Genomic DNA, 13,378 nt, shown 5'->3' with positions numbered 1-13,378 from the left:
TGAATGTACCTGGTTGTGTTTTTTGGGATGGAACACATTTCACCGTGTATGCTGTGTTTAAGCGCCCTTTCACTGCACTGAGGCCTTCGACGCTGTGTCATGTTTATAACCGCGCCCGCTCTTTCCCCCACTTGTCAAGCTCTTTGGCACGCAGCACGCTCAGGGAACGCGTTGTCTGAAATGTGGGCGGCATTGTTTTGTTGAGTGTGGGTGTGAGTACGAGTGTGTTCCCTGTTTGTCCGGCCATAGTTTTATTTTTTATGTTCGAGCTCTCCGTGTCTCGCCGAGTGTGGGCGCACGGCACAAATAGCTCCGTGCACGACAAACCCCGAGAGCATCTATCCGCTGATCTCTGTCGACGAGGTGCCGCTTACATCGGCGCAGCTCTCGAAGAGAGGCAGAAGAAAAACGCCGCTCTTGGCTTACACTTCAACAAGAAACAGCATAAATGTGAAAAAGTAACTTTTTAAAAAAATACAATGCTGCGTGATTCAAAAACAAAAAACTGCAGCAACAATAGTACGAGTGAGGAGAAAATCTCTCTCAGCAGAATTAATTCGGAGATGCTGAGTTGGGCGATTGTGCTTTAGATTAGAAATGTGTAGGTGTCCGGCTTCACTGAGCCCGGTGCCGGAGCACAGCGCCTTCCAGGTGTACGAGTGCGGAGAGCACACGGTGCCTTCGTCCTTTTTAAAATACACTTAAAATACACGTTTTCAACTCAAGGTCCATTCACAAAAGTTCTTCTGGAGCCGGGAATCTGCTCCAGAACAGCTACCGAACGGGCCCTTTGAGGCGAGCTGCTGTTTTTAAGGTCAAAGAAAAGAACTTTGAGGCTGATTTGGCAAAGATTTAATGACATTTGTAGCTGTGATGAGGGAAAAGTAAAGAAAATCACTTTCTCCTTTGCTGACAGCCTTAACTTCCACATGATGTCATTAAAATCTATCAAGTTAATAAGATTACTACGGTCCGACTCGTATACTGGCAGTACATTTAAGATTAGAAATACTGCAGGTGTATGACGGGGACAAATGTCAGGATTAGGGATTTTGGAGAACGTCCTCATGAATCCAGTGAGTGTGAGTGTGTCTGTTGACTGGCAGCGCAGAGATGGATGATAAAACACTGCCCTTTCCAACACTCTTAGCGTGCAGGCTGGACTCTGAGATAAAATGTGTACGAGTGCTCGCCTCTCATGTACTACACACACACACACACACACACACACACACACACACACACACACTGTTGGCTGCAGTGTGCAGGAGCGAGGATGTGAGAGAGTTTAAGAGGGCGTGTATCGGATGTGAGGAGGTGTGTGCTTGTTATGATGTGATGAGTTACACGCGTTCATACGTGCTCTCCTCTGTCCCCGCCCTCTCAGACACGAGCTATTGGAGGAGGCCAGGAGAAAGGGTTTACCTTTCGCCCAATGGGACGGGCCCACAGTCGTAGCCTGGCTGGAGGTAAGATCAGATCTACTCAGGTACAAGATACTTAAAGTGGAGGTGAAGACTTTAAATGTAGTGATAGATCTAATATGTGATGCATAGATACGTTGTGAGTAATTGTGTCGAGCTATTCCAAAAAATCTGTGTTAATATTTTAACAACAAAACCAAAATAACAGAATTCATGATGAATCATTGCAGTGAGCTGCTCACGCTGCGTTTATTTCTGGACTGACTGATCCAACCACGCTGCCAGAATATTCTACTTTTCTACTTTTACGAGGCTCATAATGTTTCAGAAAGGTAATAATGTTTCTACTATCAATATGACTTCAAACTACAGCCTCAACAATAAACATAAAAGCTGAATTAAGACCTCTCTGACGGTGTCAACAAAAACTGAAACATAAGCCTTATAAAAGTAGATATGACGGCAGAGTTGTTGGATCAGTGTACCTGCTGTAAAGAAGTGGCCGGTCGGCGTTTCCATAGAAACATGACTGCCCTCTAATGTTCAGCAGGTGACCTGCAGCCACCAGGTATTGATGGACGAGTCAAAAATGACACATTATTCTCTCCTGAGACAAAAATCCAATAACGACTGATAAAGAAATGATTCAGATTTTAAAGGAATAAGATGTAAATTGTTTAATGACAAATACAGTTAACTAGAAAACCTGCTGCTGAAAGACCTGATGCAAAAATGAAAAAAACAACAACCCATAAAAGTCAAATAATTCAAAAACTGTAAAACATTTTCTAAAGTTGAATACAAGTTTAATAGTACAAAGTCTTGTGCACAGTTTAAAGTTTGAATGAAGTCTGTAGCTGAATGTATGTAGAAGTAGCAGAAGCTGAAAGTGTTGGAAGATTTGTAGAAAGATTTGAAGGCCATTCATTTTAATGTAAAATTTAATAGACATGGAAAAAGCTGAATATTTTAAAAAGTACAAAGGGTATGAATTGGTAAATTACATGCCATGATGTGCTGAATGAGCTGAACACAGATATACTTGAATGCTTTCTGTAGCACAAAGTATGTAGAAGTAGCGGAAGCTGAAAGTGTTGAAGGTTTGTAGAAAGATTTGAAGGTTGTGCAATTCATTTCAATGTCAAATTTGAATATTTAAAAAAGTATGAATGAGTAAATCATGTCCTGAATGTCCCAAGCTGTGGTTGGGAATGCCGGCGTGGTACGTGGCGGCATGCCGCGCCAACGTGAAGAGCGGCGCCATCATGTCGGCCCTGTCCGACACGGAGATCCAGAGGGAGATCGGCATCAGTAACCCGCTGCACCGGCTCAAGCTTCGCCTCGCCATCCAGGAGATGGTCTCCCTCACCAGCCCATCTGCACCGCCCACCTCCAGAACCGTGAGTTGTACAGAGAAAAACACGTGGACGCAGACTGGACTGTAGGAACATTTGTGTAGTAGATGGAGCTGATCAGGAGGAAGAAGGAACGTTTAGATGGTTTAGATGGTTTCTAGTTTCATATTGAACAGACGGATACAAAGTGGCATCAGTCTTCTTGTCTGATGTTTCCGAAAAGGTGGAACTATTTTATAATCTAACAGGCCAACAGAGGTGGATCAGTGTGGCTGGACGTCACTTCTTCTTCCTCAGAGCAGTTCTGCCAAATGTTTCTATGACCGAGCGTCCTCTCTGCTTCCATGCATAACACCTCCAGACGTGTGTGACGCGGCGATTTCCATCTCCTGCAGCCTTTTTGTGATAAGTGAATATTACAGTGGGAGTCGTGACGGGCCCCGTTTGTGTCCCGTTATTTCAGCCCTCCGGTTACTCCACGCCGCGGCCTCGTTCATAGCTCCCTGTTGTCATGGTAATTGCACACGGCCTCTGAGGACTGTGCTGTTCCTTAACGATAAGCGAGCGCTGCAGAGCGAGGACTAATGCGCTTTGCGCTGGAGGTGCACAAACCGACGCAGGTCATACATCACGCAGACATGAGGAGTTGTGCACTGTCACGCCGACCCAGCTGAGAATATTCATTAAAGTTTGTGTTTGTGGTTTCTGCACGGCGCCATCTATGCATGCAGCAGTCATAACTCATAAGCTCTTGCACTTATTTTTTTCTTGTCCTCTCCTGTTTTTGTTCCTGTCTCCGTTCCTTTTACCTCACCCTCCCACTTCCACACCTCATGAAACTTTCATCACAGAGCATGCAACTCCACGCTTGTCACACTTAAACCCCCTCGTCTGCCTTAACGGAGATGCTGTAAATATGGCGGGACGTGTATATCGAGCAGAAAATTGGGAGAGGGGTAAAAAACTGGTGGTTTTACCTCCACCATTACAAGTGAAGGAGTGTTAGGACTCTTAAGAGGGTTTTTCCCATAGCAGGGGAAGTAATGGCACCGAGCCACGCCGTGAACAGCCACGATCAGTCGAGCTGTTTAGTTTGACGACAATGTCTGAAGAAGAAGAACGACAGAATAACTCATGAAGATCTGCAAACATGGTGACGGTCCCCTCGTTTCCTTTGACTTCTTCACAATAAAACTTCAAAACAAGGCTGATATGTGAAGGTACAAACTGAAACACAGGAGCGACGCCGACGTAAGATTCAGATAGAAGCTCCAAAAGTCCTGAGAGACTTTTAAAAAAGATCCCCCGCTATGAGGCAGTGGTGGAACGGGAATGTCATCACGGCTTGACTTGGCACCGACCCGGGCCCCGTGGAAAAACCCTTGTTGGATCGTCCTTATCTGGATGGTGACAGCTTTACCTGCCGCTGTGACTGCAGACTCAGTCACTGCTGCTACGGCGACGACGCAGCGCCAGCTACGATGAAAATAAAGAATCAGTTCACGCAAACATCATTTTAGTGTTCTGTAGCCGTGCGGGAGTTATCTGTGCCGATATATTAAAACCTCTGACAGCAGTTATGGAAAACAAACATTTAGTCACTGAAAGAAACAGGATTTTTAATGATCAATTTATGGTTTAAATCATTTTAAAGTAAATAAAAAGCTGCTTTTCTTTGATTTGTGACAGTGAACTGAATTTTTCATTTTTTAAAGAAAACGACGATTTGATTAATCAAGGAAATCCTCAACAGATCAATAATTCATGGAAATAATTGCCCCCGAAACATCCTGCATGACTAGATGACACTGTATTTTGAGTGAACTGAACCTTTACTAATCGAGTACAGATGGAGAGGGATGAGTCATGTGTCTGTCGGTTGTTGGTGGTACTAATTTACTCGGCCCTCCGTGTTGTGCATGTGTGTTCCTCTGTGTCATTTGTACATGTACTGTGTTTGTGTTTTTGTCCTCTGCATATCGCCCTTTGACCCCCTGGCGGGGTTCGGGGGGCCAGTTCATGATCTGACTGTGATGCTATAACACTATTGGCTTACAGTGGTGCTGCTCTTCTTCTTTAACACTGCTTGCCCCTCCTACCGGACCTCTACTACCAACCCTGCTGTCGCTGCTGCTGCTGCTGCTGCTCTGTCTCTCGGGCTCTGCCCCTTGTAGCCGTCAGGCAATGTATGGGTGACCCATGAGGAGATGGAGACCATGGCAGCCCCTTCCAAAACGGTCAGTCCCCTTGTGTCCTTGCCCTTTTTGGTGTTTGTGTTTGGGTCATTAAAACCCCTCTTATCAGTTTAAAACTGGATTTTAGCTGCAGGTTCTGCTGTTTTTTTAAGAATATAAATCTATGAATGTCGAGCCTGGAGCCTCGTGTTTGCTGATGTTGGCTCAGTGAAAGTTTGAGTCACTTCTTGCTGAACGTCAGGCTGTTTATTTCTGTGCTACTGCGACTAAAAACATCCCACCAAAAAATCACCAGATCTGGCCAGAGAAGTTATTTCTGGCGCGTTTCGTCTCTTCGTGTTTGCACATCGGTGAGTCAGCCTGAGGGAAACGGACGTGAAATGAAGCATTTGTCTCCGAAAGAACTCTTTATCTCATGCAGAACTAAAGATATTTTTAAAAAACTGTAGAGATCTGAACTTCTACATCATTGTCACACTGTCAGTTTCAAGTATTTGTGGCCATGTGGTACGCTGCTTTTTTTTTGTCCTGAAATGAAGGTAATAAATTGTGATAATCACATTTTAATTGGACTTAATAACTGAATTGTAACGTCCTCGGTACCTAAATCCCACAGCGACACAGAATCAGGTTAATTTTGACACTTTTACTAACATAGAAAGGCAATTACACCGTTTCTCAGTGGCTAACCGCTCTCGTTTTTTCCAATAAAAACCAGGAATGAGACGCTAAAAGCCGATCTTACATCTAAATCCCTGGAGACCAATTCAAATTCAAACTTTCCTTCCTTTTAACTCGCTCAGCAGTAACTTCCAGAAGGCTTTTCTTAGAATGTAGACGCACGACAACCAAACGCAACTTCGGATGGCGACTTGCAGGTTGCATTTCAGTTGTTAACGAACGATCAGATGACCTTATACTCTGTTCTTTTTCTTGTGTGTCGATCAGAAGTCACAGTCTGAAGAGGGGAGCTGGGCACAGGTAAGAGGAAACTCTGCTGCTGCAAACTGTTTGTTTCAGGAGCTCCTGAACGAAGCTGACTCGTGTCTCTCCAATCAGACTCTAGCGTATGGCGACATGAACCACGAGTGGATAGGGAACGAGTGGCTGCCCAGTCTAGGACTACCTCAGTACCGCAGCTACTTCATGGAGTGCCTGGTGGATGCGCGCATGCTGGACCACCTCACCAAGAAGGACCTGAGGGTGCACCTCAAAATGGTGGACAGCTTCCACAGGTACTTGGACTCGTCTCGGCTGCTTTATGATGAAGGATGATCATAGTTTTGATTTTTGTTTCTCTCATCACGACTGTGTGTATGTTTGCTTTTCTGACACCAGAACAAGTTTACAGTATGGTATCATGGGTCTGAAGAAGCTCAACTATGACCGGAAAGAACTGGAGAGACGCAGAGAGCACAGCCAGCATGAAATGAGAGGCAAGTGTACCCGAGATTAAAAACTATTCAACATCATAACAAACTTAAAGTTCTTTCCAGTTTTCAGTCTCAGGATTTTGTGGGCGGTCCTTAAAGGGTGGCTCGATGACACGCTGAGGCCACCCTGAGCAGAGAGATAGAGATGAATTAATCTCAGCTCGGAGTGTTTCAAAGTTAGTCATGTTCATTTTCTGAACTCATCTGACACGTTTCAGTCGCTTCAAAACAGCTGATTGACTGCTCCCACGAGTGGGCGTGGCTTCAGCACATTCAGAGGACACGCCCCCACAGTCCTGGAGCTGAGAATTAATTTTTTGACACCTGAATTTGACACCTAAGGTTTAGAACTCTTTCTTCTTTGGTCTGACAGACTCAGAACACATATTTATTGTTACACAAAGGAATAAAAAGAGAATAAGCTCAAGATGTCTGTACTTCTGTGTCTGCAGACGTACTGGTGTGGAGTAACGAGCGGGTCATCCGCTGGGTGCAGAGCATAGGCCTGAGGGACTACGCCAACATCCTGCTGGAGAGCGGCGTACACGGAGCTCTGGTCGCCTTGGACGACAACTTCGACTACATCAGTCTCGCGCTGCTCCTCCAGATCCCCAACCAAAACACTCAGGTACTCCGGCTACACACTCAACACTTTATCAGACCTCCAACAGAAGGTTAAACACATTTAAAGGCCAAAAATCAGATGTCCGCCAGCTGACTCTGGTCTAAATTTGGAAAATTTTCCACCCTGGATATGCAAACACCTCATTGTGGGAACATTTTTAATGGTCTTGAGGTTTTTTTTTGGCATTGTCAAGCTAAACATAGAGTTGCTGAATATGGACAGAAATATCATCACCAGCTTGTGTCAAAAAGTAGAGGTATGTTGCTACCCGCCTTCAAAAAGCTGGTCGACTCTGAATCAGAACATGCAGATCTGCCAACTGTCACTCTGGCAGGCTGCCCTGTGAATTTCCACTGCTCATCTCGTCTGTAATCAGGTAAAATGGATATGCAGCGCGAACGACGCAACGCGTCAGCTGCCTCTGTTAACACTCGCTGCTAAAAATAGCCAGGCCCTTGTGCGGCTCAGAATCAGCGTGTTGTTTTTATTTCCCCTCAGGCACGTCAGATTCTGGAGCGAGAGTACAATAATCTGCTGGCGCTGGGCACCGACAGGAGACTGGATGAGGTGAGCTTTAAGTAATTAACCCACCCCTCCATCTCAACGAGAGTGACCTCACTTCCCGTCCGAACGAAAACGAACGTGACCTTAACGTGATCCGATGTTCTTCCTGTCCGTCAGTGTGACGACAAAGACTTCAGAGGTCCGTCGTGGAGGAGTAGGCAGTTCCCGCCCCGTGACGTTCACGGTATAAGTATGATGCCCGGGTCAGCAGAGACGCTCCCTGCTGGATTCCGTCTCACAGCGACGTCCGGTCACTCCCGAAGACTTCCCCCCGAGGGTAAGTGCCCCCGTCTCTGCACCTTGTGCACATTTTTGTTCAAAGACGAAGCGAAGGTTGAATCCACCTGTTGCACTGGTAGATCAAAGCGCCGCACCTGAGCGCAGGATGTGTTGTGACCATTTCTCTTGTTCTCTTTGGCGGCTGCTCGGCAGTCCTCTATGAGGCGCTGGATGACAGTCCTGACGACATGTATTTGGATTGGTTTCAAGGTCAGCTATGCCCCTCTGACGGTCCTGGGCTTGTTGGCCCTGTGTGTATTATTAATCTACATTAATCCCTCCTAATTCACATGGACTTTGCCCCAACCTCTGTCATCTCTCCTTTTCTTTGTGGTCTCTCGCCTTCACCTCTATCTTTCTCTCTGTCCCTCTCTCTCTTCAATCTCTCTGATATCCAACTCCAAGGGTGTTGTTTTGCAGAGTTGCAAAATAGTCGTGCTTAGTCAACCCCGGTGGTCAAAAGCTAGGGGGTCAAGTTATGGATTAGGACCCATGCTTGCAGGTGTAACCCTTGAAGTTACAGTAATAAAGCAGCAAAACAAACCAAAAAGGTGGCTGAGCGGTGCTATGTAAGTTGGCCTCGATCAGGAGGTTTACATAGGTGACAGTGCGTCTTGGATGTCTCAAGAACTCAAACTGGCAGTTTGTGTCATTCCTCATCCCTTTGCTGTTAAAAGAGGACAGCTGGCTACAGAAACAGAGTTCGTTAAAGGATAATTCCAGGTTGTTACAAAGTTTTGTTTTGTAAGCTTTGGACCGTCGGTTCAGTTTGTTCCGTGCAGAAAGTCATCTCTGAGATCTGGGAATACAAAGTCTGGCAGGTTGAACCCAGAATGTCGGCAAGGATCCCCGTGTGCACAATTAAAGTACGGCGGAAATGAAAAAGCATCCTAATGAAGGAAGCTGGATATTTATAATACAAATCACAGCCTGGAGGAGAATGTTACAATTCGCCTTCGACTATCGTCGATGTTGCCGCATTCCCAGATCTCGACAAATTCACTTGCACAGAGTTATTAGTGCCGATTGGAACGACGGCCAGAACTTCTAAAATAAGACAAATCATCGACTCAACTTGTTCTGGTGCTTTCAGCTGTAACACACCGTCTTCATTAGCAGGTTTACTTTGCTCTGCTTGCTTTGTTCAGACTTCCTTGATAACAACCCCCCAGGCCTCGTTTCCGCCGACAACTGAGCAAACTAAATCTGCCGAGAAGACGGCGATGCGGACTCCTCCGACCGAGTCAGCTTCTGTTTCCGAACGGTAAAGCTCAAGATCCACGTTGTGACGACCTGGAAGTTATCCTTTAAAAAAAGGATGCAGTGTGTATCAGCAACCGTGTCTTTGCCTTACGCCGCCCGAGTTGCGATACATTACTGGGGATCATCCGTCTGCACTGGCCAGGGTTCTCCTCTAACAAAGTGTTCCCAGTGACACTGAAACGGCCTCCCCGTGTATTCCCTTCTATCTCTGTGCTCCCCGGTCTGTGTGACAAAAAAACCCACTCAGATCTTCCACTCAAAATTCAAACCTTCCTTTGAGTGCGTGATACATGGCTTTCTCCTTCTGAGGGGGGGGTCACTCCAGTCACCTCCAGCCATGCCTGTGATCTCACTCATGCCGTTGAGGATGTCTAATCTTGTGGCACATGTTTCGGGTGGTGACGAGTGGAGGGATGTTTACATTTTAAAAAGATCTTCCTCTCTCTGTCTCTCTCTCTCGTTGTCTCCCCCTACAGTCGGACCCTCTGCAGTGCAGCGGCTGGACAGCTCCACGGTGAGAACCTACTCCTGCTGAGAGGAGGAGGAAGAGAGAGGGACCTTAAACTGTACGCTGTATGTAACACAACACAGATTCTCGCTCTGTCAAATACACAGCTTTCTTCAGACGTGCTTGAAACAGATTTTGGATGAATGACAGGACAAATTGTTTCCAGAGATAAGCGTGTTTGTCTCGTCGGCTTGGCGAGCCAGGTATCTGTGATAAAGGTGATAGAAGCCAGCCCAAAAAAAGATGATGAGTCATGCTTCGAGCTTTAGAAAAACCTGCTTTTGTACTTTCCACTGAGATTAGCCAAAGTTCAAGATTCTGATTGTTGACGGCGCCTAAAAATAGACCTCGTGAGACTTTGCGGATCACAAAACGAGCTCGGCCTGGTTTCATTTCTTTGTGCTGCCAGGTGCAGTGAATAAAAAATAAAAAAAGTATTTGTTTTGATTTGATACTCCGACAACGCCGTCTCTCTGCGTTCAAGTGGCAACCAGATGCAAAAGCGAGTTGCCAAGAGAGATCACTGAACTCGGCTTTGTCCAGGCGGACAAAACGTCTTCCTCGCTCACTTCTTCGGCGCTCCAACCAGGCGCAGAGACCGAAGTGCATCTTTTAAATGCAGAGCGTCGCTTTGTGGAGGTGTTAGCAGGAAGGATCTCTCTATTAAATCGAGCGATGGCACTGAGCTTTTCTTATAACTCAAGATTTAAAACCCCTCTCTCTTCGCTTATAAATGATAAATCCTTTTAGGATCCTGGACCAAACTCAAATCTGAAGAGCACTCTCTCTTTCGAACATGAAGCATCGCTGTAATTTGCTCTCAGCGTCTCTTAAATTACAGAGTTATTAAAATACAGCGAGAAGAAGTTTGGGACAAGATGATTTATCCATCTATTACCGCTCGTATCGCCAATTTATGAGCATACAAAGACCACGCGAATGAGAACTTTAAGATACGTGTGACCTCGGGGGAGGGTTTACCAAAAAAAATAATGATTTCCGTCATTGTCGACACCTCGGACTGAGCCTTTAACAGCAAACGTGGCGAGGCCAGCATCGTTACAACCCAGCAGAGTGTAATAAGTGCTGAGGTTAGAGGCACAGCAGACAGATAATAATGATAAAACGCTGCGACTGCAGGGCGTCGTATGATGGAGAGTGTTAGGAAAATAAATAAAACAGCAGCTGAGGGAGGTAAAAGCAGAGGAAGGGGGTTGGATTTAGTGAACGGAGTTGGACTTTCATAACCATAAATTTGAAGTTTCCAAAGAATTTGCTCATCGCATGAAGCGCCCCGCAGGCCTGTTTCTAATGCTTTCATCAGCTTAGTCCTCCCACACAGCGAGAAGAGACAGAATGCAGTGCAAAGTTCAGGCAGAGCAAAGGGTTGAATTCTGCTACAAGAACAAAATCCTATTTTTTCTGACTGTATTTACACGTTTCCACTGCTGCTAGAGACACAGTTTTTAGAGTACTTACTATGTCAGGTAGTCAGATTTGATGTTCGATGACCTGTTACACTCCGATCTGTGAAGTGTTTACTACAGCCTCACAGCCGAAGGAGCCGGTTACTGTATTTTGTAACGCCATGCCGGCGTATGATTGAAGAACACTGAAGCGGATCTGTTTTGTCAGATGCATGTGAGACCGAGGACGAAATGATGAGAATGTGGCTGAGCCGAACGTTTAAATGTTTCAGATCATCAAACAGATTTTATTTTATTTCTCTAAACTATCCAAACCTACCTTCCTCTATCATTTTTTAAATTCTGCTCTCTACCAGAAAATCCTGAAGGAGAACGTCCGACCGAACCGACAGTTCGCGACCTCGAGCAAAAACAAAAACGGTGGTTACCCCGCTGCTCATCGAGCATCCCGCGTTAAATTCAAGTCTCTAATGCCTCTCCTACACGTAGTCTCCGGTTCTGCACCCACCTTACTTGGATGTCCTCATACAGACATGTTACCTCCTCCAATGAACGCTGCCTGGTTCTGCCACCCGTACGCTCAACGTAATCCAAACTTTTCTCGTCCGTTGGTGGAACGTCCCAGAGCACAAACCTCCTGAAGACCTCCAGCTCTTCAGAGAGGACCTCCTCTCCAACACTACCAACAACTGGACATGATGAATCTATCCCCCTCTAGTGCTGTCACAGTGCTGCACTAACATGTCCTACTTTACCACGATCGTTTTGTTGGATGACTAAATCTAAATGTAAATGAAGTGGCCTAGTCAAAGTCCAGACTTAAATCTAATTGAGATGACCTTAAACAGGCAGCTCATGCTTGAAAACCCTCCAGTGTGGCCGAATTAAAACAATCCTGCAAAGAAGAGACGGCCAAAAGCCGCCGAGGGTTCGCAGAGAAAAGTAAACCTAGGTAGGTTTGGATAGCGCTTTTCCCCTTAATAAATCAAATCATTTCAAAACTAATATTTAAGTGTGACAAAGATGCAAAAACAAAATCAGGAAGGCGGCAAACCAATACTTCCAAAGTCACTTTCCCAGCTTATGATTCAGGGTTTTCCATCTTTCCTTTCAACCCTCTCCTCTTTGTGAGGAAATGTCACAGTGCGGCGTCATTAAAAGCTCGATGACTCTGTCTCCGCAGGTACAGTTCTGAATGGAGATGAACTAGGGGAGCTGCTGGACGGGCCAACCTGCCGAGGAACAAACCATTCTGATGACACGCACTGCCAAGAAGCCCTGCTCCCCTCTCCTCCCTGACCCCTTCCCCTTCCCTTCCTGCCCCCATAACGTGGGCACCAGATGCCGGTGCTAAACTGTCCTGCAGGCCACCCCCGTTGTCACCATTTCTACCTTTTACATGTACAGTAAAACTTGTCGAAGCATAACGTACTGTGTATTTCTTCTACAGGAGATGTGTAGGTTTATCTGTACATAAATATGCCATTTTTTTAATATATACACACACATCTATGTATAAATAAAAAAGTGAAAAAAAAAAAAAAAGATATTCAGAGTTTGTGCAAAAAAAATGTCCCTGCCACCTCATTTAGTGGACCATAGATTAATATATGCTGCTCTTAAAACTGTCTCCATATTACCCCCCTCCTGTCCCTCTAGATCATTTTGTACATATGGTTTTATTTTTTCATTGTGCTGATGATGATGAAGATGATGATGAACCTGTGCTGCACCATGGAGAGACAGGAAGTCTGGATGTTGTGTGAAAACCTGCCCTCTAGTGGTGGACAGAAGCCACTCTGAGCCCTTCCCCAAAACGAACTTCATCATCCTTTCTTACGGACTCACAAAAAAACAAAAAAGAGGACACGTCGACGCACTGGGACGACACGACAAAGCACTTTGATACAACCGCATCAACTCAATGGACTATTCAAGTAGCCAAGGACAAAAAAAAAAAAAGAGCAAAGAGACGCCGTCGCTCTCTGAAGTCGCACAAAAACTTCTCAGAACAAAAAAACAAAGAAAAGAAAAGAAGCAGGACGTCGTTCGTGGAACCTGTCACTTGTTGTACTGTATGTTTTTGTCAGGCAGATACATTAACACACAAAAAGGACAAACACACACACACAGACACACACACTCAGCCGAGCTGGCCTTTCTCCCCCTTCAAAGACACAACGTCGACAGAACAGAAGAAATAACTGAAAGACAGACCGCTTTCGCTCATAGTGTGCGTAGAGTGTATATGACCATGTTGAAGTGAGGTGACTTTAAAAAAAAAAGCAAAAAAAAAAGCTGTTGC

The 13,378-nt window shown here is 45.5% G+C and overlaps 1 protein-coding gene across 10 annotated transcripts in view; it reads left to right on the top strand.

Annotated features, from left to right (window-relative positions):
• The window catches only part of ppfia2 (PTPRF interacting protein alpha 2), a 144,763-nt gene extending 131,728 nt beyond the window's left edge, over nt 1-13,035 (top strand). For 3 of the 10 annotated variants that reach the window (XM_019276879.2, XM_027272127.1, XM_019276885.2), the window contains 12 exons: nt 1,388-1,469; nt 2,624-2,824; nt 4,954-5,016; nt 5,923-5,955; nt 6,034-6,209; nt 6,313-6,410; nt 6,860-7,035; nt 7,531-7,599; nt 7,714-7,873; nt 8,029-8,085; nt 9,615-9,711; nt 12,257-13,035. In XM_019276879.2, coding sequence (XP_019132424.1) covers nt 1,388-1,469; nt 2,624-2,824; nt 4,954-5,016; nt 5,923-5,955; nt 6,034-6,209; nt 6,313-6,410; nt 6,860-7,035; nt 7,531-7,599; nt 7,714-7,873; nt 8,029-8,085; nt 9,615-9,673 — 1,174 coding nt within the window. In that variant the 3' untranslated portion in view covers nt 9,674-9,711; nt 12,257-13,035. Of the gene's footprint in view, nt 1-1,387; nt 1,470-2,623; nt 2,825-4,837; nt 5,017-5,922; nt 5,956-6,033; nt 6,210-6,312; nt 6,411-6,859; nt 7,036-7,530; nt 7,600-7,713; nt 7,874-8,028; nt 8,086-9,614; nt 9,712-12,256 lie in introns of those variants that run through there. The other 7 variants (XM_019276886.2, XM_019276882.2, XM_019276887.2 and 4 more) reach the window with 5 other exon arrangements.
• Nucleotides 13,036-13,378: the final 343 nt, after the last annotated feature.

The sequence above is a fragment of the Larimichthys crocea genome, chromosome XX (assembly GCF_000972845.2).
Source record: "Larimichthys crocea isolate SSNF chromosome XX, L_crocea_2.0, whole genome shotgun sequence".
Lineage (NCBI taxonomy): Eukaryota > Metazoa > Chordata > Actinopteri > Sciaenidae > Larimichthys > Larimichthys crocea.
The sequence above is the reverse complement of the archived record's forward strand: the minus strand, read 5'-3'. Positions and strand labels throughout refer to the sequence as shown.